This window comes from Neolamprologus brichardi, chromosome 7, assembly GCF_056152115.1.
Source record: "Neolamprologus brichardi isolate AB-2024 chromosome 7, ASM5615211v1, whole genome shotgun sequence".
Taxonomy (NCBI): Eukaryota; Metazoa; Chordata; class Actinopteri; order Cichliformes; family Cichlidae; genus Neolamprologus; species Neolamprologus brichardi.
Window position 1 is genome coordinate 22105473 of NC_142110.1, and position 21034 is coordinate 22126506.

The 21034-nt window shown below is 38.3% G+C and overlaps 3 protein-coding genes across 10 annotated transcripts; 2 read left to right on the plus strand and 1 right to left on the minus strand.

Annotated features, from left to right (window-relative positions):
* Window positions 1–131: 131 nt before the first annotated feature.
* tdg.2 (thymine DNA glycosylase, tandem duplicate 2) lies at window positions 132–7164 on the plus strand. 4 transcript variants are annotated; one of them, XM_006782396.3, is made up of 10 exons: window positions 132–282; window positions 502–569; window positions 1478–1827; window positions 2147–2346; window positions 2473–2542; window positions 4963–5098; window positions 5204–5286; window positions 5397–5491; window positions 5577–5748; window positions 5927–7164. In XM_006782396.3, exons 2-10 carry the CDS (start codon window positions 514–516, stop codon window positions 6031–6033), a joined length of 1269 nt encoding a protein of 422 aa, XP_006782459.2. In that variant the 5' UTR covers window positions 132–282; window positions 502–513; the 3' UTR covers window positions 6034–7164. The 4 variants fall into 4 exon arrangements, 3 of the variants coding, with proteins under 3 accessions (XP_006782459.2, XP_006782460.2, XP_087699439.1); XR_015719267.1 differs by lacking the exon at window positions 132–282 and having other exon boundaries at window positions 314–569; window positions 5927–6084; window positions 6548–7164; XM_006782397.3 differs by lacking the exon at window positions 502–569.
* Window positions 7165–8122: 958 nt separating this feature from the next.
* LOC102782685 (G/T mismatch-specific thymine DNA glycosylase-like) lies at window positions 8123–15874 on the plus strand. 2 transcript variants are annotated; one of them, XM_006782393.3, is made up of 11 exons: window positions 8123–8281; window positions 8901–8975; window positions 11233–11399; window positions 12051–12337; window positions 12440–12509; window positions 12745–12880; window positions 12972–13054; window positions 13136–13230; window positions 13676–13847; window positions 14188–14340; window positions 14706–15874. In XM_006782393.3, the coding sequence occupies exons 2-11, from the start codon at window positions 8917–8919 to the stop codon at window positions 14831–14833; spliced, it is 1350 nt and encodes a 449-aa protein (XP_006782456.1). In that variant the 5' UTR covers window positions 8123–8281; window positions 8901–8916; the 3' UTR covers window positions 14834–15874. The 2 variants fall into 2 exon arrangements, with proteins under 2 accessions (XP_006782456.1, XP_006782457.1); XM_006782394.3 differs by lacking the exon at window positions 8901–8975 and having other exon boundaries at window positions 8125–8281.
* LOC102782388 (patatin-like phospholipase domain-containing protein 2) lies at window positions 15018–20992 on the minus strand. 4 transcript variants are annotated; one of them, XM_006782391.3, is made up of 9 exons: window positions 20678–20992; window positions 19883–20115; window positions 19730–19795; window positions 18279–18488; window positions 18134–18194; window positions 17875–18045; window positions 16902–17043; window positions 16672–16770; window positions 15018–16320 (listed from the first exon to the last, which is right to left on the minus strand). In XM_006782391.3, exons 1-9 carry the CDS (start codon window positions 20880–20882, stop codon window positions 16062–16064), a joined length of 1446 nt encoding a protein of 481 aa, XP_006782454.1. In that variant the 5' UTR covers window positions 20883–20992; the 3' UTR covers window positions 15018–16061. The 4 variants fall into 4 exon arrangements, with proteins under 4 accessions (XP_006782454.1, XP_035771077.1, XP_035771074.1 ...); XM_035915184.2 differs by lacking the exon at window positions 19730–19795; XM_035915181.2 differs by having other exon boundaries at window positions 17875–18033; window positions 19730–20115.
* Between the last annotated feature and the right edge of the window lie 42 nt (window positions 20993–21034).

Genomic DNA, 21034 nt, shown 5'->3' on the forward strand with positions numbered 1-21034 from the left:
TACAAGGCTCTATAATAAGTGTTATGTGTCAGATTTCACGAATACAGTTCTAAATGATCTGCAATGTTCTTCTTAGTTTTCTATCGATCATATGACGTCACCGATGCGTTTAAAATGCTCGTCGAAATTCGATCCCTGCAGTACGCACAGTGACCACAAGGCGGCGGTAAGCATTTCAGCCAACCGGATCAAATCGAAATGTTGAGCGTTTAAATGGTCTTTGTTTTGGGAAGACTCCCAGTCCCTATTTCCTTATTTGAAAGCTAAAGAAATGTATGACAGGTATGTTACTTTACCCATTTACATTTATGTTTGTTAATATTAAATTGCGTTTTTAAAACAACTGTAGAACTTCGAAATCTCGTCAGTTTGCTGTTAGCTAAACCTTCCTGTAGCATCTGCCTTTGTGCCAACAAGCTACTGTGTGCGCTTTACCGCTTACATTTCTCATGTTTATCCATGAGTTTGGCAGCAGAATAAATGTTAATGTATTCAAATAAGTCAACAGTTAAGATGGAAGAAAACCAGTTTACTTCACTGACGGTTCCCTCGGATTATTTTCAGCAGTGGTGAGTTGGTGTTGGAGGTGGCAGGAGGTCTGGGGAAACTTGTCATGTTATCTCCTCGACTCGTTTTCATTTTCATGCATGATGGAGGAAAATAAATGTCATTTGACACTCGACATCATAGCCTACACATTTGTATACTTTATATTTAGGATTGTAGCAACTGATAAGTGTAATTGTGAAGGATAATTGACTACCGTAATCCATGATTCCTGATTAAAGGGAAGTAGGGGTAATTATGTAGGAATAATATGAAACAGAAATACTCTGGGTTTAAATTTAGGCATGCAAAAGAAAAACAATACTTGTACAATTTGAATATATTGATATATTCTGTTATGTTTGTCTGACTAATTTTAAATATTGTTTCATACATTTTTAACATGCCAGTGCATTATCCAGCATTTATTACACCTTTGTTTGCTACAGGCCTTTTTTTTAACTGCACTTGTAAACTTTGTCACCTGTAGAGAGTCACGTCAGTCCACGCAAGGTTAAAATGAACAGTTTACATATTTGGCCTCTGTTTGTCTTTGTATCGTCATATTCTGCAAAAGTATCTTCATTCCATTCTGGTCAACCTTGTGATTATTGTAAAAATACACAATTAGAGGTGCAAAAAGGTTAGTTTTGTAGGTTGCATCATCAGAAATGATCAGTAAACTAGATAAAAGCAATGAACAATAATTGGGGTGCCTGATTTACATAAAAAAACAGTAAATGAAATGCAGAAAATATGAACTAGTGGATGTCAGCGCATGTGTTTTTGCAAGTATTGTGTCCTGTGTTTAAGTTTTATTCACCCACTTCTCCACACACCACATTTTCCTGATGTACCTGGATCCTGTTTCATGTCCTCTTTTTTTCTTTTCTTTTTTTGCTTAACTTCTTCACGCCCTCATCTCTACTAGGTACCAGTCCAGCCAGCAGTACCCTGAGGTACAGCATGTGGCACCCTATCCCAGCATGGACCATTACACCGAAGGTCCCGTGGATGAGCCTGTCATGGCCGAGCTATCTGTCCACCGGGATCCAAATTTTTATCAGGAACCTTTTTACCCGAGCTACCTTCCAGCCCCAAATCATTACCCGGAGCAGGTGTCTCAGCAGAACATCAGAGAGCACCAGCAGCACCCAGATCTTGCACTCCTGCACCACCCACGGCATCAACATACACAACACATACAGCATGCTCAACACACACAGCATACACAGCAGCACGGGCCAAGTATTCAGCACCAGCCTTCAGGTCCACCTAAAGGTAATGGAAGAAGCTACAATCACAGTAGTTCTTCCCAAGAAGTTTCAGATCTGATGTATTTTAAATATGTGTGCTGCCATTTGTACAAAAAACGACTTTTGCCTTCTGTTTCCCATAGAATAATTTGGAGACATTTAACTACAGTTTAAAGGAATGAGCTGCATATGAACCAGACAAAAGACATCATAAAATACAAATCAAAATTCCTCAATAGGTTGTTCAATATGCATTCTCTGAGATCCTGTCGCCTGTATTTTAATTGTCTTTTTTATTTGTTTGTTTTTGATTCAGTACTCAATAAATTCCTCTTCTTTCTTAGACGTGACACCAGTGAAGAAGAAGAGAGGTCGACCTCCGAAACAGCAAGCGGAGGATGGTGAGACACGTGAGGAGGATGACGAGGTTGAGGCTGCCAAAAAAGCCAAGAGGGCTCTCAACCGCTTCAACGGCATGTCAGTGGCTGAAGTTATGGCTAAAACACTGCCAGATGTGATTACCTACAATCTCGACATTTTGATAGTGAGTTATTTTGTATGTCCAGTTTTGTTCTCTGTGTTTTTGTTTTTTGTTCTAATTGTGATTTAGGTTTGTGACATGGCCAACTTGCAGTCTTTAGGTCTTTAATTATTTTGTGTCTCTCCTCAGATTGGAATTAATCCAGGCCTATTGTCAGCTTACAAAGGACATCATTACCCAAACCCAGGGAACCATTTCTGTACGTTTAAATTCAGTTTCATTACCGACTCTAATAAATATGAGCCAGTGTTCATTTTCAGTTCTACCCTGTTTGACCCACTCTGGGTGCATTGTCACTATTGTTTTATAGCTAAGACTTGTTCTAAGAGACCTTAAAGGTGGCCAAGATGCCAATATGATGATGAAATGCAGCTGAATGTTGTAACTTGTCAGGTTTGAATGCAGGCAACAGAATACATCAAATTTTAAAGAGCTTTTAAAAGGTGAATATTGATGTTTAAAGAGTCAGCAAAACATTTATGCAACACTATTTCTGATTTATCCCCCATAGAGTATGAGGATTTGCTAGGTAGGTTTTTCAGAATAAGGGAGTGTCCTTGAAGTTTTTTTGTATCCCCAAAAGTTGATTCTGGACATTCATCTGGATGTTGCGTTTTCAGTGGAAGAGACGTTTTACCACTCATCTAGGTGACTTCTTCAGTCTCAGCTGACTGCAGGTTTCCACAATCTTATAAAAAGTACATTTGCATAATGACTGAAACTAGCACCACTGAATGAACAATGAGCTGGGAGGTTGGTTCCTTGATCATTAATATGCAAATTCTCATGACCACTGATCAACAACCATTGATCAAAGCTCAGTGATCAAAGCCCACTGATCAATGGTCATGAGTACCATTCACAGAGAGTTGGGGAATGGCTGCAATCACAGCATTGTAAATTGGCGAAAGATGTACCCTTAGGCCCCCTCCTCAATTCAGAGAGGGTCTTTCCCCTTTCACGTAAATGGCCTCCTTGACTCCGCGCTCAAACCAGCGTTCCTCCCTGTTCAGAATGTGTGCATCCTCATCATTGAAAGAGCGTCCACTGGCCTGTAGGTGTAAATAGACTACAGAGTCCTGGCCTGACAACTGTTAGCTCTTCTGTGCTGTGCTATCCACTTCGCCAGAGGTTGTTTGGTTTCCCTGATGTATAAATCCTGGCAATCCTCCTGGCACTTAACAGCGTACACTATGTTACTCTGTTTGTGTCGGAGGACCCGATCCTTGGGGTGGACCAATTTTTGGCGCAGCATGTTTTGGGGTTAAAAGCCACAGAGACGTGGTGTTTAGAAAAAATGCGTCTCAGCTGTTCCGATACTCCTGACACATACGAGATCACTACAGGTTTTCACTTAGGCAGCGGTTGTCCTTCTCTCCTAGATCGACTGGAGCTTTTTCTAGGTGCCTTCTCAGCTTTGACAAATGTTCAGCTGGGACAACCACATTTACTCAGGGCCTTCTTGATGTGATGTTCTTCTGCTTCCCTGGCCGCTGTGTCAGTGGGGATGGTGTTTGCTCTATGTTGCAATGTCCTGATGACACCCAGTTTATGCTTCAGTGGATGATGAGAGTCAAACCTTAAATACTGATCCATGTGCGTAGGTTTACAGTACACATCAGCTTTTAGATGTCCCCCATTACTGATGGAAATAGAATAGAATAGAATTCAACTTTATTCTCATTGCACACGTCACAAGTACAAGGCAACGAAATGCAGTCTCACAGTCTAAGAAGAAAATTGCCACTTTTCATATCCTCCCTGGTGAATTTGATGTGTTGGTCCACTGAATTAATGTGATCCGTGAATTGTGGTACGTCCTGAGATTTGATTTTCACCCAGGTGTCATCCACATATCTGAACCAATGACTTGGTGGTGTTCCAGGGTAGGATAGCAAAGCCCTCTTTTCCTCTTCTTCCATGTACAAATTGGCCACGATGGGTGTAACTGGGGAGCCCATGGCACATCCATGTTTCTGCCAGTAGAACTGACCCTTGTATGTAAAATAGGTGGAATTAAGACAAAGTTCCAATAGCAAACACACTTGATCGATGCCGAGAGTGGTTTTGTTGCTGAGGCTGGGGGCATCCTGTAATCTCTTACAGACTATATCCAACGCTTCCGTGACTGGGATGCACTTTCTCCAACTGAAAACGCTACGTCCAGATGAACAGAATCAACTTTTGGCGATTTATTTACCTGGATGATTGAGCGTGCATCAAGACGTATTTAGATGTAGTTACTTAGAAATATTAGCTATAAAATTTTCTGTTGCTTATTTCAACTTTAGGATGTAAAATATCAACATGGATCATTGCTTTAAAATAAATATATTTTACTCTGGAACAGCATCTCACCTGAAGTAGCTCCATGCTTGTTCTGCAGGCTTATTGCTTTACAAAGTAGTGTTGATCAGCTATGATCATATGGTATAAAAAAACAAACAAACAAACAAAAACAAAAAAAGTAGCAATGTCTGCTGATAACAGTTCTGTAAATTTAGAGCTTCTACAACTGGAAAACATGATTAATCAGGAGGAAAAAAGCTGGTTTGAGTCCAGTGTTGTGCTAGATGGCCACTTGGTTGATTTTATACTCAGCTCCTCTTTTCTGTCCAGGGAAATGTCTGTTTCTGTCGGGTCTAACTGACCAGCAACTTAACTACATGCATGACCAGAGCCTGCCAGAGAAATACAGCATCGGCTTCACCAACATGGTAGAAAGGACCACACCTGGCAGCAAGGATCTCTCCAGGTAAAGTTAACTAAAGCGACTACAACTAAATGCAAAACAGACAGTTTGTAACTTAAAATAAAATTTGTCCTCTTTTTTTTTTTTTTTTTTTTTTTTTGGTCCTAGTAAGGAGATCCGTGAAGGAGGCCGACAGTTACTTGAGAAGCTACAAAAATACAAGCCATTAATAGCAGCATTTAATGGAAAAGGTAAAATGATGCAAACAATTTTATTTTTTCCATTTTTGTTGAAGTGTTTTGATACTAGCACTAGCTGATTTAGTTTATTTTTTGAAGGTATTTTTGTGTACATTTTACAGGCATTTATGAAATCTTCTGCAAAGAAACCTTTGGTGTGAAGGCCAAGAACCTTGAGTTTGGACTACAGCCGTACAAAATTCCTGAAACTGAAACGGTAGGTGGAAACAGGAAATGATTTCAACATAAATCTGCTCAGCTATACAAACAACAGTCTTCATAGCATTTGACGTTCTTTTCAGGTGTGCTACTTGATGCCGTCATCGAGCCCCCGCTGTGCTCAGTTTCCTCGTGCACAAGATAAGGTGCATTTTTACATCAAGCTGAAGGAACTGAGAGACCAGATGAAAGGCCTGGCACCGAGCCATGAGGTGGAAGAGACAGAGTACTCTTTTGACCTGCAGCTAGCTAAAGGTAAATATCACAGCTGCACAGTACAGCTGAAACATGAGGCATTCGATTGCTATTCCGTCTTTATCTCAGTCAAATTCAGAAAGGTACCTGCTTAAAAAGATGTGCGTCTTTTCAATTTTCACAGATTTATTTGTCTTAAATAAATCATTAACTCGCCGCTGATGTTTTTGTTCTGCAGAGGATGCTAAAAGGATTGCAATCAAAGAGGAGCAGCTGGATCCAGAGTATGAAAGCTGTAGTGTGCTGCATGAAGAAACCAGGCACAGCAACAACTCCTCGAACTAAAAGAGATTCAGGGGAGGAGAAAAAAACAAGCCTGCCTACTGGAGCACTCAGGTAGTGTAGTTATCATGTAGTCGGAAGTTGATGAAATGGGACAACTAAACAACTTTTATACAAAAATCTAAGGAGATTTTTATGTACTACTTCTGGCACTTCCTTTCAGAAAAAGAAAAAAATCCAAGTGTGAATTTTAGTAAAATAAAGGTTGGCACATTAGCATTAGTGAACTTTTGTTTGTTTCTTTTACCTAAAGAGAATAATACTCATGACAGTGTAGTTTCCCTTCACGGTTTTACTCTGGAACCACATCATACCTGCAGTAGCTCTGTGCTCCATCAGTGGGGTCTGCCCCACAGCTTGAGAACCACTGGATTAAACAGTTTGGAGAAAATGACATAAAACACATGAAACTTGACAACTTGAGATTGTTTAATTTGTGTGTTTATTCAATCAAAAGTAGCTTACGTGTCCATCCATCCATCGGTTGTTTTGTTTTTTTTCTGCTTATCCAATTTAGGGTTGGAAGGGGGCTGGAGTCTATCCCAGTCACAGCGAAAAAGGCGGGGTACACCTCGGACAGGTCGCCAGTAAATCACAGGGCTAGAGACAGACAAACTTTCATGCTCAAATTCCCACCTAGGGCCAAATAAGAGTTTTTTTTTTAACCTAACCCTTGTCTGTGTTTGGACTGTGAAAGGAAGCTGGAGTACCATAAGAGAACCCATTGCGAGCATGGCGAAAACATGTAAACCCCACACATAAAGGCCCATCCACATTATATGCTCATCAGCTTATAATGATGTGTAACACCTCGGGACATTTGCTCAACAAATACCAAATACCAGCTGACCTAGTAGCCTCACCAAGGATGAGAAGTAACACTGTGAGAGAAGAAGACCTCTGTTCCCCAGACATCATAGTGTCACGCACAAAACAGAAAAGCCCCCACAGCACTCAGACATGTGCATGTTTTTGGTGTTATTGTTTTTTAAATACTATTTATTGAATTTTTATTAAACATGTTTCCAGTGACTTATTTTGTATTTTCATAGACTCGTATTTTTTTGATTTATTGACTGTATACTCTGGAATTTCTAATGTGTAAGTGCAGAGTTATTAAATCTGTAAATTAACGCTGGCGTGTTTCTATTCTCTGATTGTTTGAGTTATCATGAGAAGCTATAAATGTGTTATAACCTATAAGAAAAGAAACACAGTCAAGCATTCATAAAGACTGAATAATGCTTATTTTTGAGTTAAAACACATTTTCAAAGCTTGATGAGAACAGGAGCATTTCATTATTTAGAGTTTCTCTCATGCTTATTGAAAGCCTTGAATGAAATACTTGCATCAAAATACCTGATTCATGATTTTGTGAGAATTGTGCATTTTATTTTGCACTGGTCTTTAAAAATACTTGAGTGTGAAAATGTTTAGGCTTCTAAAGGGAATAATGAATCTCATTTTAAAAAGCGGGATAGTCGCTGTTAATTTGCATACAAGTCTCCTAAAAACAAGGTCTTAGCAGGCTAGATTTACTGATTTTTGCATAACTTTTGCATCCAGCATGAATTTAATAATGGAGATAATTAATAACTAATAATAAACAAGAAATGTATCTCAATGTAGTCCTTAAGCCTGTAAGATGTAATAAGATGCTGCAATAGTGGTAGCTGAGCTGTTACTACTTTATTGTTATGAATCATCTTATCATTTCTAATTAATTCTGTAAAAACAATGAAACTGTCCTCTTATTTTTCCTTGTTTTGTCATAGCTGTGGTAATGTTAGTTGTAAATAAAATATTTAAATACAGAAATGCTGCACCTACTTGCAAAATTAGGGACTGATGTCAACCAATAGACAGCAACCTCACGGAGTTTAAACCGAGCAGCTCATACCAATCCGAAAATAGGGGCGTGTCGTTTTCATTTCTAACGATTTATACCGTCGAATTTGCATTAAAAACACTATTCTCCGATATGCTTATAAAAATAACATATCAAAAATATTTTATGATGCAAAAATATTCAATAGGGCTATTTTTTCCCTATTACAATAACGAACAGTTTTCCTATTCATCCCTACATCTTAGCCTTAAGATGTTCCGGTGTCAAAGTTGAGTAGCAGGATTGTCATGTCTTTGTTGCATCTGTTCCACCTCAAATGTTATGAATAGAAGTGTGTGAATATATGGAAAAATAATAATCATCTTACCTTAAAAGAAGTGTTTCATCAGTGCCCTCAACAGGTATGTTTTACGTGTAATAATATTAAGAAATTGTTTACAATTTCATGGGGAGAAGTCTTAGTGGAAGCGAAGCCATTCATCCATGCTAAGTTAACTGCCCGGCTAGCTGTTGGCTAACATTAGCTGTACTTGTGGCACGGCTACTGAATAGCATTAAATCTTAGCATTTATATTACCACAAATAGTCATCATTATCTGAATTGATAGCCACAAACGCGAACTTTTACCTCATTGCATCGTATTCTAAACCTGTTTTAAAACAGGAAATGTATAACCGTTTTAATTCATGTTAGCTTGTTAGTTAGCATAGCCATGGAAGAAAAGGGTAAACATTTTAGCAGGTGTATACTGTATGCTCTATTTAAAATATCCACTCTTATAAATACTAAATTGATTCGGCTATTAGTAATTTGACTTTACTTTAATGTATCACGGCCATTTAAGTTATCTTTTGTTGGTGTTTGTGTTTTGGTTTATGTCTTGTACAACTCCACAGCCTGACTAAAGTATGCTGTCACATGCGTTCAATTTCATGTACTGCCAAACTCTTATATGTTAAACCACATGTACATCACCTAGCTGTGTTTCTTCAACATCCGTATTGATTTATTTAATAAAGTCAAACCACCCAAAAGATGGAAGAAAAGCTGAATGGATCACTGCCTGTTGTATCTCCGGAGTACCTTCAACAGTGGTGAGTCTTCCTCCTCACCACAGTGTGGCCAGACTGGACCCAGATTATGTCAGCAGCCCTCTAACTGGCAAAGTGTGATACTATGAAATGAAAGCATGTGCACATAGTTGCCTGTTTGACATTTTGTTTTGTTTTTTACATCATTATTTTAATAATATGCCATTTGGGATCATGAACAATTGTTATAAAGGTGTATATTTTGTTTAATCAGAGCTCAGTGTTCTTATGATGTGATCTGATACGTGGAACACAATTGGGGGAAAAAATGTTGTTGTGTTTGATTTGCTAACCCAGAGATGTCAAACTAATTTCAGTTCATTTACAGGATTTTTTAATATTCAAGCTGTTGCTTTTCTTCAGGCACAAGAATCAAGAGGTTTTTTTGGGGGGGGGAGTTTAAGCAAAAACCATAAGCTCAGTTGAATCGTACATATATATTAAATGTTTTGAAAAGAGTATAGAGTCAGGTGCCAGTTTTTCTGCTCTACCTACTATATTTAGAAGTAATTTAATTCACAGTAAACCTGCTTTATAGCAGAACCACTAAGGCTGTTGATGTTTTTCTTTAGTTTTAATTAGATTTAATCTGTTTGTGTTATACTAAATAGTTTATGAAGTTGCACTACTGTCAGAAATGCTTGAAATTAAACATGTGGGATCTTGTAATTAGTAGAGATGGACCAATCTGATATTACGTATCGGTATCGGTCCAATACTGATGTAAATTACTGGATTGGATATCGGAGAGAAATAAAAAATGTAATCGATCCATTAAATATCAAAAAAAGCTCCTCACAAAACTTGCGACACGGTGTAACTTGGCTCGTAACCGTAGCACGTCGGAGCAGTATGCATCACGTGATAGAGCGGCTGTGTGTATTTGTAGCCTCACTACCAAACCGGCATTTCATCTCCGATGAAGTTATCCCAGAGAGAAGTATAGCAAGTGTGTAAGTTCATCTCTGAATGTTTGTAAAGCATTCCCACGTTAAGCTTAACAACCGATATATGGAGCGACTGCCTCTTCTCTCTCCCTCCCTCTCCTGATGCTACTTCAATCATGAAACTGCTTAATGATCAGCTGATCGGCTTTTCTGTCGCGAGTCTGTCTCTCTTGTTTATTTTTGTCCCACTTCGCACCAGAAAGAGGAAACCAGCGGCTGAACAACAGCAGCACGTTTAAGCTTGATAAGATGTTGTTAGAATTTATTTAATATTACTTTCTAGACCACGATCCTTTTCTACATAGCTGACGACTGGTAACTGTGCAGGGGCGGATCTAGCAAAGTTTAGCCAGGGGGGCCGATAGGGCATGAACAGGGAAAAGGGGGCACAAAGACATACTTTTCTTTCTTATTCTCATTTAAAATGTCTAGCTTTTAATAAATAATTATCTGAATCTTACACCCAAAGTTTTAATCTTATGTAAAATATATAGAAGTCCATTACTGTATATAGTAACTGATAAGTCTAATATACCCTAGTAAGCTATAGTACTTTTTCCTTTGGGAAGATACCATCTGTGCAGTCTGCAATTCTGTTGAAGAAAGATGTTGAATCTATTTAATTATTCTTGAAAAATAATTTATTTCTGTGCATTTTTTTTCCACACTGCATCAAATTAAAGTTGATTATGTCGATTAAGCATCATGAGGTGGAGGGTGGGGGGTGGTTCCCTATTTTTTTTTTTTTTTGCTGGGAGTTTGCAACCCTATTAGTTAGGTTGCTTAATATTTCTGCTAAGTACTCTTTAAAATACCAGAATAGGGAGGATGGAGTAGGTTTAAGTTTATTAGATTGATCAGTGTTGCTAAACTATGAAATTTTTTGGGTGCAGTGTATTTTTTACACACAGGTATAACAGAATAGCTTTAGTGTTGTTGTTTATTTAAACTTGAGTATGAACTTATACAAAATGCAGCAATATATTAAAAAAATAGTTTTATTGATTAAAAACACACTATATCGGATTCATATCGGTATCGGCAGATATCCAAATTTATGATATCGGTATCAGACATAAAAAAGTGGTATCGTGCCATCTCTAGTAATTAGATGATTAAAATCAATGTGTTTGCTCTTTTATCACCACTCAGCTAAATACGAAAAGACCTAAACAAAAAGCACATAGTTTATGTAATCCAGCTAACATCTGTTTTAACTCCACAGTGCATCTCACACAGCCAACTTGATTGTTGTAAAAATACTTACCCATTTTGTGCTTTTGTTTTGTTTTTCTAAATTCCCTCCACCTCAGGGTTCGGTCTGCCCAGCAGTTTCAAGCTCTCCAGGCTCAATATTCAGACGTCATTCCTGAACATCAGTTTCACTATACAGAGCATCAAGCTGGAGAGCCAGCTATGGCAAACATGGTTAATCCGGAACCCATGATGGATCAGCTGGAACCCACCAACTTGACAAAACGTACTTTGATATAGTTATTGTGTTAACACCTAGTTATAAGTTAGGATCAGGGTTTAAAATGGGCTGGAATGATATTTGTTCAGTTAATCTGTAATTTAGTCTGATAGGGGTCATCAAAACATTATGAGTTAAATTGCCTATCTGGGCACTAGGCCTTTATGTTTTGTTTTCTGCTGCATGATGTTTAGCAGGAGCAGGTAAATTGGCTGGAGCTACACCTAAGCATGATGTGCTCAGCTTTAAAGGCTTCCTCCTTCCTACAGTCGCTCAGAGTTCCTTTTGCTCATAGACAGTGACAAGGGAAGTAAGTTTATTAACCAAAGCATGAATATTGTGTAGTCAGTAACTCAGTTGTGTAAAGTATGTTTTGATGAGTTGGAGGAAGGAGGAAGCTTTGCTAGGGCAGCTGACCGCAGCCTGTTAACAAAGAAAAATCTACTGCCATCTAATGTTAGTTTAGTGTGACAGGTCCTACCATTATATATGGTGTTTTTTTAATATCATTTATTTGCTGTATATTAGGGCATGATGATATATAGAAATAGTCTGCCAAAACTGCAGTTTAACACCACACAAGAGCAAATGACTTCCAACAGTACTTACATCATGGTCTCTTATCTTTTTTTATTTTTGTTTTCTCAATTCTTATAGCTCCAGCTAAAAAGAGAGGCAGACCAGCTCAACCCAAGGAACCAGGGGCACCCACACCACCAAAAGTCCCAAAGGCACGAAAGCCACCAAAAGACCCAAATGCACCTAAAGCAAAACCAGGTCCAAAGCCCAAAAAGGCAGCTCAGGCTGATGGGAAACAGGAGAAGATTGATGAAACTTTCAAGAAGGTAAAGAGGAAAGTAGACCGCTTCAAGGGCATGTCAGAGGAGGAGGTCATGAAAAAGACTCTACCAGACCTGCTGGACTACAACCTAGACTATGTCATTGTAAGATTCACTTTTTAGTTGGATAATTATATATTATGTCTAGTTCACTGCTAGACCATAATGTGAACATAAGCTTGGCTAACCTCACCGGTTTGCTTTCAGATTGGTATCAATCCAGGTCTGATGGCAGCTTTCATTGGAAGATGGTTTCCAGGTCCTGGAAATCATTTCTGTAAGTTATGATACTGTAATTATTTTTGAGTTGTCTTGTGGTAACATAAACATGGATCTTAGGCTTCAGAAAGGTTATTGATTTGCTGACACAGTGGTGCAGATTTTTACCTTACAGAATAAAGCATGTCCTGGTCCTTTCTCTGTGAAGTTTGTAAATTCTCTTCCTGTATGGAATTCTTCTGGGTATTTATTAGCCTTTGGTGCTGAATCACCTGGTCACTTTTTGATTTCAGGGAAGTGTTTGTTTCTGTCTGGATTTACTGATGAGCAGCTCAACCACATGCATGACACCGTCCTACCTGTTAAGTATAAAATGGGCTTCACCAACATGGTGGCCAGGGCAACACCAGGGAGCAAAGATCTTACAAGGTATATGACTGTAAAAGATTTCAGTCAGCATATTAGAAAAAAAATATTTTATAGGTTTCATAAACCTTTTTCTTTCATTTCATCTCACCAGTAAAGAGTTGCGTGAAGGAGGCAAAATTCTTGTGGAGAAGCTGAAAAAATACAAGCCGCTTATTGCTGTGTTCAATGGAAAATGTAAGCCCACCTACTAACAAAGAGCAATAGTTGCCATAAAACAGTTTGCTTAAGCTAATAGTTATCTTCTTTTGTCCACAGGCATCTATGAAATGTTCTGCAGAGAACTGTTTGGTAAAAAACCACAAAAACTCGAATTTGGTTTGCAGCCACACAAGATCCCTGACTGTGACGTGGTGAGAACTCAGTTTTCAGTCAGGTTTTTAAAGGTTTCTTCAGATATTGGTGGAAATGATACAGATACATACTGTTCTTCAAGAATATTTAAGAAATATTTTCAGCTGTTATTTGTATTTATTCAATAAATTTAATAGACAATGTTCAAAGTGTGAAAATAATATTAAGAATAAAATGTCAAAAATGTAGGATTTTTCTAGTATTTTGTTCATAAAGGCTTAAATTTGTAATTATAGGAACTGACCCGAAATTGAATGTGCAAGTCTTTATATTTTGTGATAGAAGTGATATCATTAACATATTGATATCAAAGGAAATCAATATAGACAACTAGAAAATTAAGAACTGCAAGAAATTTAAAATAAAAACTGCAAGTGTGATACTTAAAAGTAACTGATACTTCATTCTGAAGACTTGACTTAAGAGTTTATTTCTTCTTTGCAGGCTTTGTTTCTGATGCCTTCATCCAGTGCTCGTTGCGCCCAATTCCCTCGTGCTCAGGACAAAGTCCACTTCTACATCAAACTGAGAGAACTCAGAGACCAACTGAAGGGTGTCCAAAGAAGCACAGAGATCCAAGAGGTCAACTACATGTTTGACCTTCAGCTGGCCAAGGGTAAGCATGACCAGGGCTGGGTGGGTGGGTGTGTGCATGCGTATGCGTGTTTGGGTTTTGTTTTGTTTTTTTCTTTAAAAAAATGTGTAACTTGGCTGTCTAACCTGAATTTCATCACTAAGTACCTTTACAGCGGCTTTAATTAGAAATTTTAATTAAAATTCAATTTTTAAAAAGTAAAACTACTACGCTATTATTTACCATAGATACTTTCCCTACTTTTAATATTGTAGAAATGCCTCAAAGCCACTAAAATTAGTGAAGTCATTAATTTAATATCCTGTCCATTTTATTAATTTTTTAAAGCATTTTGTTATTTCTTTCCCTTTTATATCAACAGAGGATGCCAAGAGGCTGGCAATAAAGGAAGAACAATACGACCCTGGTTATGAAGATGCCTATGGCGGAGCATATGTCGAGAGAGGACCTGAAGGAAGCCAAGCTGAAAGCCAGAGCAACGGTCACTGCACGTTTTCATCTGCTGAAAATACAGGTAAGTCATTCAGATAGGTGAGCCTGAGGGCGAGCTCGGATGCACCCAACATTCATCTACAGTCCTCGGCGCTTATGGTTCCTAGTTTCAGGTAGTTGTATTCTCCACCTGTTGAGACACTTGAGTATGTATAATTTGCGTAAATCTGTGTAGTTTGTATAAATTTGAGTTTTTATAAGTCCGTCTGTTACTCAGATGTGAATGTAGCGTTATGTAATTGCACAGACATGTGTAATTTGTCTTAAAGTGATGGCACAATCCTGGCCAGGAGCTGGAGTAACCATGAGCATGAACTTTGCTACAGACATCATTCGTTCACATCTTACATAGAAAAATGCTTCTGTTTCTGTGTTCTCCACCCCCAGAAGGAGCACAGGAGGCGACTGTATCACAAACAGCTGATGGCCAGCTCCCAGATGGACAGTGGATGACCCAGTCCTTTGCAGATCAGATTCCAGACATAGGCAGCGGACCAAAAGATGGTAGCATATGAGGAAAAGGGCTTGCCGGTGCTACACACAGAGACTTGAGCAAACTTAGCTCTTACCTCTTTTTTTGTCAGGTTTTAGAATTCCTTTTTAATTAGTGTCTGAGTGGAATATTTAAAAAAAACATAGTGGACTTTTTAGAAAATTTGCAGAATATATTTTCTGCACCTTTTTAATTCTTTGTGATCTTGTAAACATATACAGCATGATCGTCTTCACTGCAGTCTTTTTAAATATGTGAAATCAGGGACTTGACAGTAGCCTCTTTCAGACATGGTGCGTTCAACATCGATGGTGCTCTGTCCTGACATAAGTCATGGTAATGTTCCTCAGAGCTTTTTTCACACATACCATCATTCCAGAGAATTTTTTTTTTTGACAACCACATGAATCATTATGCTGGCCTTTGGTTTAAGGCGCTTCAGCACCAGTTTTTATACTGTCTGTTTCTTAAAGTGATTCGTAAATATTACTAGGTTTGGCCCAATAAGATTGCCCTTCTGACTTTTAGAACAGAATGACCGGGAGTGCCCATTGATAAGATGCTGTAAGATGAATACAAATTAATACTTGTCTGAAAGTGGCTAATGATGTGTGACTGTCTTTTCAAAGACAGTCACACATCATTTAAACCTTTGTTTTGCCTTTTTACTGTACTGTACTGTACTGCACTGCAATGCAGTAAATGAGAACTTTCACATCTGCTGTTTAAACAGCAGATAAGTTCCAGAAATTTTATTTTATAAACTTGACTGATCAGTGTGAGCTTGTGTGATCCTCTGTTTGCAGGGAGGACTTGGTTAGCATTAAAATGTTACATTCATGGTGCTATGAACTGATGAGATGCAAAGTGATGACTCGATGTCAGAGGTCCTGCAGAGGCATCATCTCACCAGCCTTTAAATGTGTTACGAAACATATAATGGGTTTTATTTTATTTTTATTTTGCTTTGGGAATTGTAGAATTATGTTATGTTTATGATTATATCGGTCACACGGAATGACTCATTTGTCCATTAAAATTTACTGATGATGCTTTTTCTATACTTTTGTTTTACCTTTGTTTCAATATCACATGGTAACTATTGTTCAATCTTTGCGAAGAAAAAGGCGTTCTTTTTATTTTCCTGTTGTACATTACAATTAGACTCATGGTGTTGATAAGATGTCAACATGTTCAGCAAATGCTGAAGTTTTTTTATTTTTTTTTTTGTTTTCCTTTGTTGGTTTCCTTTAATCAATCTTTTTTCCACTTTCTTTATGGTTGATTACACGTCCCTTTCCTGGTGTGTTTAACATCACCTGGCCAGATGCAGTTCTAGTTGAGACAGGGGGAATAAGGTCCATATTGCCATTGGTGTCCCAGCAGAGATTCATTTTAGAATTTGAGGTCATCTTTGATTTCAGAGTTTGTGTATTTATGTCTCGTCCTCTTTGATTCCTGCTGTCTGAACCAGATGACCTGCAGATGCAGTTATTCTCTTGAGATGCGCTGAAGAATATGAAGAGGAAAAAACTAAAAATTACCGTCACACAAAAGATGAGCTTTTCATTAATGTTACCTCCTTATAATATTAGCAACAGATACAGTTTGTTGGAGTGACAAAGACACGGCATATGTAAAGAAAGACAAAAATGAGATTTAACCCTTAAGAGCCCAGACCTATTTCTACTTTCATGAAAATTACGGGGGTCTTATATCAAATGAATCATATATAACCAAGTCTCTAAGTGTAAAGAGGCAGTGACACCAGTGTCACTGTGGGTCCTTAAGGGTTAATAATCCTAAGGTTAAATCAGTTTTTTTAAAGAGGTAAAATTGTGAATTTTCATCTACACATACCTGTTGATGCTATCATTGCTAATACTCCATTTCTGCCTGTAGAAATCTGCAGACCACAGTAACAACCTGCAAAGTGCTGTACAGCTGAATGACACCATGCTGTCACAGTAAAACACAGAAAAAAGAAAGAAATTGAAGTACTAATTGCTGTTATTAACTCAAGTTCATTCCAAAGCCCAGTAGAGAATGGGATATTAGGGAACTCTCAGATCAAACAGTTCACACTTTACCTTTTGGTAAAAAAGATGGTCAGCTCAACAGGTAAGATGAGGAAGGTAAGTAGATAGGTAAACAAATTCATTGTCAGGAAGTCCCTGTAATGCGGCCTCCAGCTGCTACTGTCATGACAATCCCTGCATGCCTCACATAGCACTAACACAGACACACAAAGGGTGGAAATTACATAAAATTATGTGTCATGCTACCTGTGAGAGACCTAGTGTGTGGTATAAATGACACTGTTCATTCATTTAAACTTCAATTTAATACATTTTACATAAAATGGGAAATTTAAATCACTAGTTTAAAATCTTAAGATTACATCATATTCTGCTGCTCAGTGGACAGACCTGGCAGTCTATATAAATCCACCGAATAGATCAGAAAGACTGTTACAGCCTACCATTTTACTGAAAGCAGAGGATTTTGTAAGTTGAAAGTTGATCTTTAATCTTTAGATTATTTATCTGATTAACAGTTAATGTAAAGAAATATTTTATGATTATTTAAATATGAGCTACATTAGATTCCTCTATCTTCTTACCTTGAAGAATGCAGCAGTATCAAGATGGTGGATGCAAGTAATGCCCTCCTAATGTAATACTTTTTCAATTTGTTAGCATTAACATATAATCGATTTAACTATCTAAATGTCATTAACTGTCCGAAGTTAATCTTTGAAAAGGCTTTCAGGACCCCTTGTTTAGGTTTGTACACCACAACTGATGTTTTGTGAGTCAATGCAACCACCTTTACTGGGGTTTATCCAGGACCAATGGCCATGAAAGTCGAACATAAAGATGATTGTTTTGTTTTATGTTCATGCCAAATCATTACACTCTTCCATTTCCGTGTCCTCTTTACCATTTGAACCAGCACTCTTACAAGGACAATTTTTTTTCAATTAAAATAAAGTCTTACAACAACTCTTTTGAAAAACTTCTGTACATCTGATGATCAGCTCGTCTCACTTGACCTCCTTACCTTTCTTGATAGCCACTGGGAGGTTCTCAATGACTCTGTGGTCCAGATGGTTTTCCTTGTGACACTTCATCATCCTCTCTTCTGCTCGACCCACTTCCTTCGTCTGCTCACAGCAAGGAGATTTGGCTCCTACCACTGCACTGCTGTGAATATTTTGTGCTGTAAGCAGATCTGAGACAGTTGGTTGATAACATGTTTTGATGTAACTTTATGGTGTAAACCAGAAATGCTAAAGAAAATGAAGGTGGAAAAATCTCACCTTTCTCTCTCAGGAAACAAAGAGCATCCATGTAGCCGTTGTGGCATATCTCAGCCAGCTTCTGCCTCACAAAAAAAAAAAAAACAGTTAAACATTACTGTACACTCTACTGCTTTAAAGTCGTGAGCTCTGAACATGAACCCACCTCAAGTCTGGGGGGGAGGAAGGATGTACAGACTCGATATACATTCCCTGTGTTGACCTGAATGCTGATGTTTCCGTAGTGGACTTCAAAGAAATTATATGACCCTTCTCTGGGGCAAATGTCATTCTCTCCCGAGAACGGGGCCATGGTGATGGTGTTTCTCTGCTCGGACAACGGCATCATGTTGCTCAGTGCTCCATCCACGTAGCGCTTAGAAGAAAGAAAAACTGATCAAAATTGATGGCAAGCTGAGATGACGAAGTAGATCTAGTGTGACAAAAACATGTCGCGAACTGTCCTCATATACAAAGCAGCCATAGCATTTATAAAGTAAAGGTGGATTATGACTCTCAAATAAAGATCACATGTATGCCGTGTGCTGTTTGTATGCTCAATCATAATTTTCAGTGTGCTTGCCTCTTTACCTGTGTGCTCTATGCCACTTACCTTATGTAAACCTTGAATAAGTTTAAAATTAAGTAAGTAAAGTAAGTAAACTTTATTTATTAAGTGCTTTTCACAGACAGACAACACAAAGCGCTGTACACAAATATTAAAATAAACAATAAAATCAATAAACATTATATACAATGTAAAAGATCAAATGTAAATAATGTAAAAAATATAAAATATGTAGATCAACAAAAGGCTTGTTTGAACAGAAGAGTTTTTAACTGTTTTTTTAAAAGAATCCACAGAGTCAAGCAAACGTAATTGTAGTGGTAAACTGTTCCACAGCCTTGGTGCAACAGACTGAAAGGCTCTGTCCCCTTTTGTCTTCAGTCGTGTACGGGGAACAACTAAGAGACTCTGAGTCTGTGAGCGGAGATGACGAGCAGCAGTGTATTTTATAAGAAGCTTGGATAAGTAATCTGGAGCCTGGCCATTTAGTGCTCTGTATGTTAAAACAAGAATTTTAAAGCGAATTCTAAACTCTATCGGGAGCCAATGTAAAGAATATAAGATGGGAGTAATGTGAACACGCTTGGTAGAGCGAGTTAGTAGTAGTAGTAAATTAAAGTGTGAGCAGAGAAAAAATTTAAAGCTTTGGCTGTAACAAAGCCTCCAGATATTGCGTCTTTTAGCCAAGAAAGCCATGGACTGTATAAGATGGCCATGCCCACCATAACATCACAGACCGATTAGTAAGGTTATGTTATGAAACTTGCTGAGACTGCTGAGATGGTTGTCTTTGCTCAACTGCAACAGGGCGTGATGAGAAAGGATTTGATATGATATATGAATGATATCCCGTTCCACTTCTATGATTCCCAAATTTACCTGCCTCTGAAATCTGGCAATAAAATGCTCCTGTAGCTTTGAAGCGGACAGATATTTTTTTCTTTCCCATTCTCTATGGTCTATGGCACAGAAATCTCTACTCATTTATTTCAATAATAAGACCAGTAAAAGCAAAGAAAGCATACAAAAAAAAGTTAAGCTCGACTGACCATGCCATGGTATGAAGGTGGAATGAAACCACAGTAAACAGGGAAAAAACAGCTGCACATGAGAACCTGCAAAGGTAAAGAGGTTAGATCACTAGACCAGAGAAGCCTAAAAGATCCCAACAATTTTTCTGTAAAGTCACCAATCTGATCAACCTGAATGAGCTCCTCTCTGCTGGCAAACTCGGACACCAAAACATTTTTCCCATCAGCTATTCGGGTGAGAGACACGCAGAGCCTTCCAGAAGCCCGGAGGTGGGCATCTTCTGGAAGCTTTTCCAGCAGGGAGTCCCTGACTGTCCGGAGCAGGCTGAAGGTCGGGTGGAAAACTCCAAGGGTGTGTTTTCTTGCCTCCTTTGCTGTGGTTAAAATATCAGCACACAACTGTTCTGAGGGAGAAAATGCAGAAGAACCAAATGTTCAGGCTGATGTAGAGAACCAGTGACATTATGATGTATCATTGCATTATCCACATGTCTGTTTTTTTATTGTGCAGCAGTTGTTTTCCCTACAGTCCCCTCACTTGACCTTGAATTCTGTGCGACCTTTGGAATTTGCTCTCACTGTTGTATCAGCTGTTTGTGTGTCAGGAACTTATGAAATACACCACCTAGTGTCAGATACAACACCATGTGTTTTGAGATATGCCTGAACTTCATGAATGGACAGGTACTTTAAGTGCAAATGAAAAAAGACAAAAGATTCATACAAAAATACAACGCATTGCAATAAACATGAATTATATCACACAAAATATTTTCATATATTCAACAAGGCATGTAGAAATAGAATAAACTTGCATATTTTTATTGGTCAATTTTGTGTTATATATGAGAATGATGCCAAGAGTTACATTTTATTTATGAATTCCTCTTTAATTTCTCTTTAAGAAACAAACTGTTGAAGAGCTGGACAAACTGTAATCTGCAGTGTACATTAAATGTGACTCACCAATGGGAATGCCAACAGTGAGAGCGGCAGCCACGAGACACCCAGAGGAAGATCCACAAATTTTAGAAGCACCATGAACCAGCTGTGGAGCCCGCTCCAGGATACAGCTCAAAGCTCCCACGTAGTAAATGCTCCTGAATCCACAGCCTGCAAAAGAGATGTTCCACTCCTCGACCCAGTTAAACATCTTACCTGGTTTCTCCATTGACTGTAAGATTAATTAAAACTCAGAACGATATCTATAATATTGTCATTTTGTCAGTCGTGTCTCAGAGTTCAGCTGGTGCATTTAGGAGCCTCCCAGGGTTGAATTGACCTGTGTTATCTGCACTACAGTCAGATGTAAACGGGGAGTGT

What these genes read in the sequence shown, in the direction of transcription:
- tdg.2 (XM_087843313.1), top strand. Translation starts at nt 481, where the DNA reads ATGTTAATGTATTCAAATAAGTCAACAGTTAAGATGGAAGAAAACCAG. An exon ending in ACAATCTCGACATTTTGATA is followed by an intron (nt 2,347 to 2,472) that starts GTGAGTTATTTT and finishes GTCTCTCCTCAG; the next exon opens with ATTGGAATTAATCCAGGCCT. An exon ending in AGCAGCATTTAATGGAAAAG is followed by an intron (nt 5,287 to 5,396) that starts GTAAAATGATGC and finishes TACATTTTACAG; the next exon opens with GCATTTATGAAATCTTCTGC.
- LOC102782685 (XM_006782393.3), top strand. Translation starts at nt 8,917, where the DNA reads ATGGAAGAAAAGCTGAATGGATCACTGCCTGTTGTATCTCCGGAGTAC. An exon ending in ACAACCTAGACTATGTCATT is followed by an intron (nt 12,338 to 12,439) that starts GTAAGATTCACT and finishes GTTTGCTTTCAG; the next exon opens with ATTGGTATCAATCCAGGTCT. An exon ending in TGACCTTCAGCTGGCCAAGG is followed by an intron (nt 13,848 to 14,187) that starts GTAAGCATGACC and finishes TTATATCAACAG; the next exon opens with AGGATGCCAAGAGGCTGGCA.
- LOC102782388 (XM_035915177.2), bottom strand. Translation starts at nt 20,882, where the DNA reads ATGGAGAAACCAGGTAAGATGTTTAACTGGGTCGAGGAGTGGAACATC. An exon ending in CACCTTCATACCATGGCATG is followed by an intron (nt 18,489 to 19,729) that starts GTCAGTCGAGCT and finishes CTTTCTTCTAAG; the next exon opens with CGCTACGTGGATGGAGCACT. An exon ending in TTGTTTCCTGAGAGAGAAAG is followed by an intron (nt 18,046 to 18,133) that starts GTGAGATTTTTC and finishes CAACTGTCTCAG; the next exon opens with ATCTGCTTACAGCACAAAAT.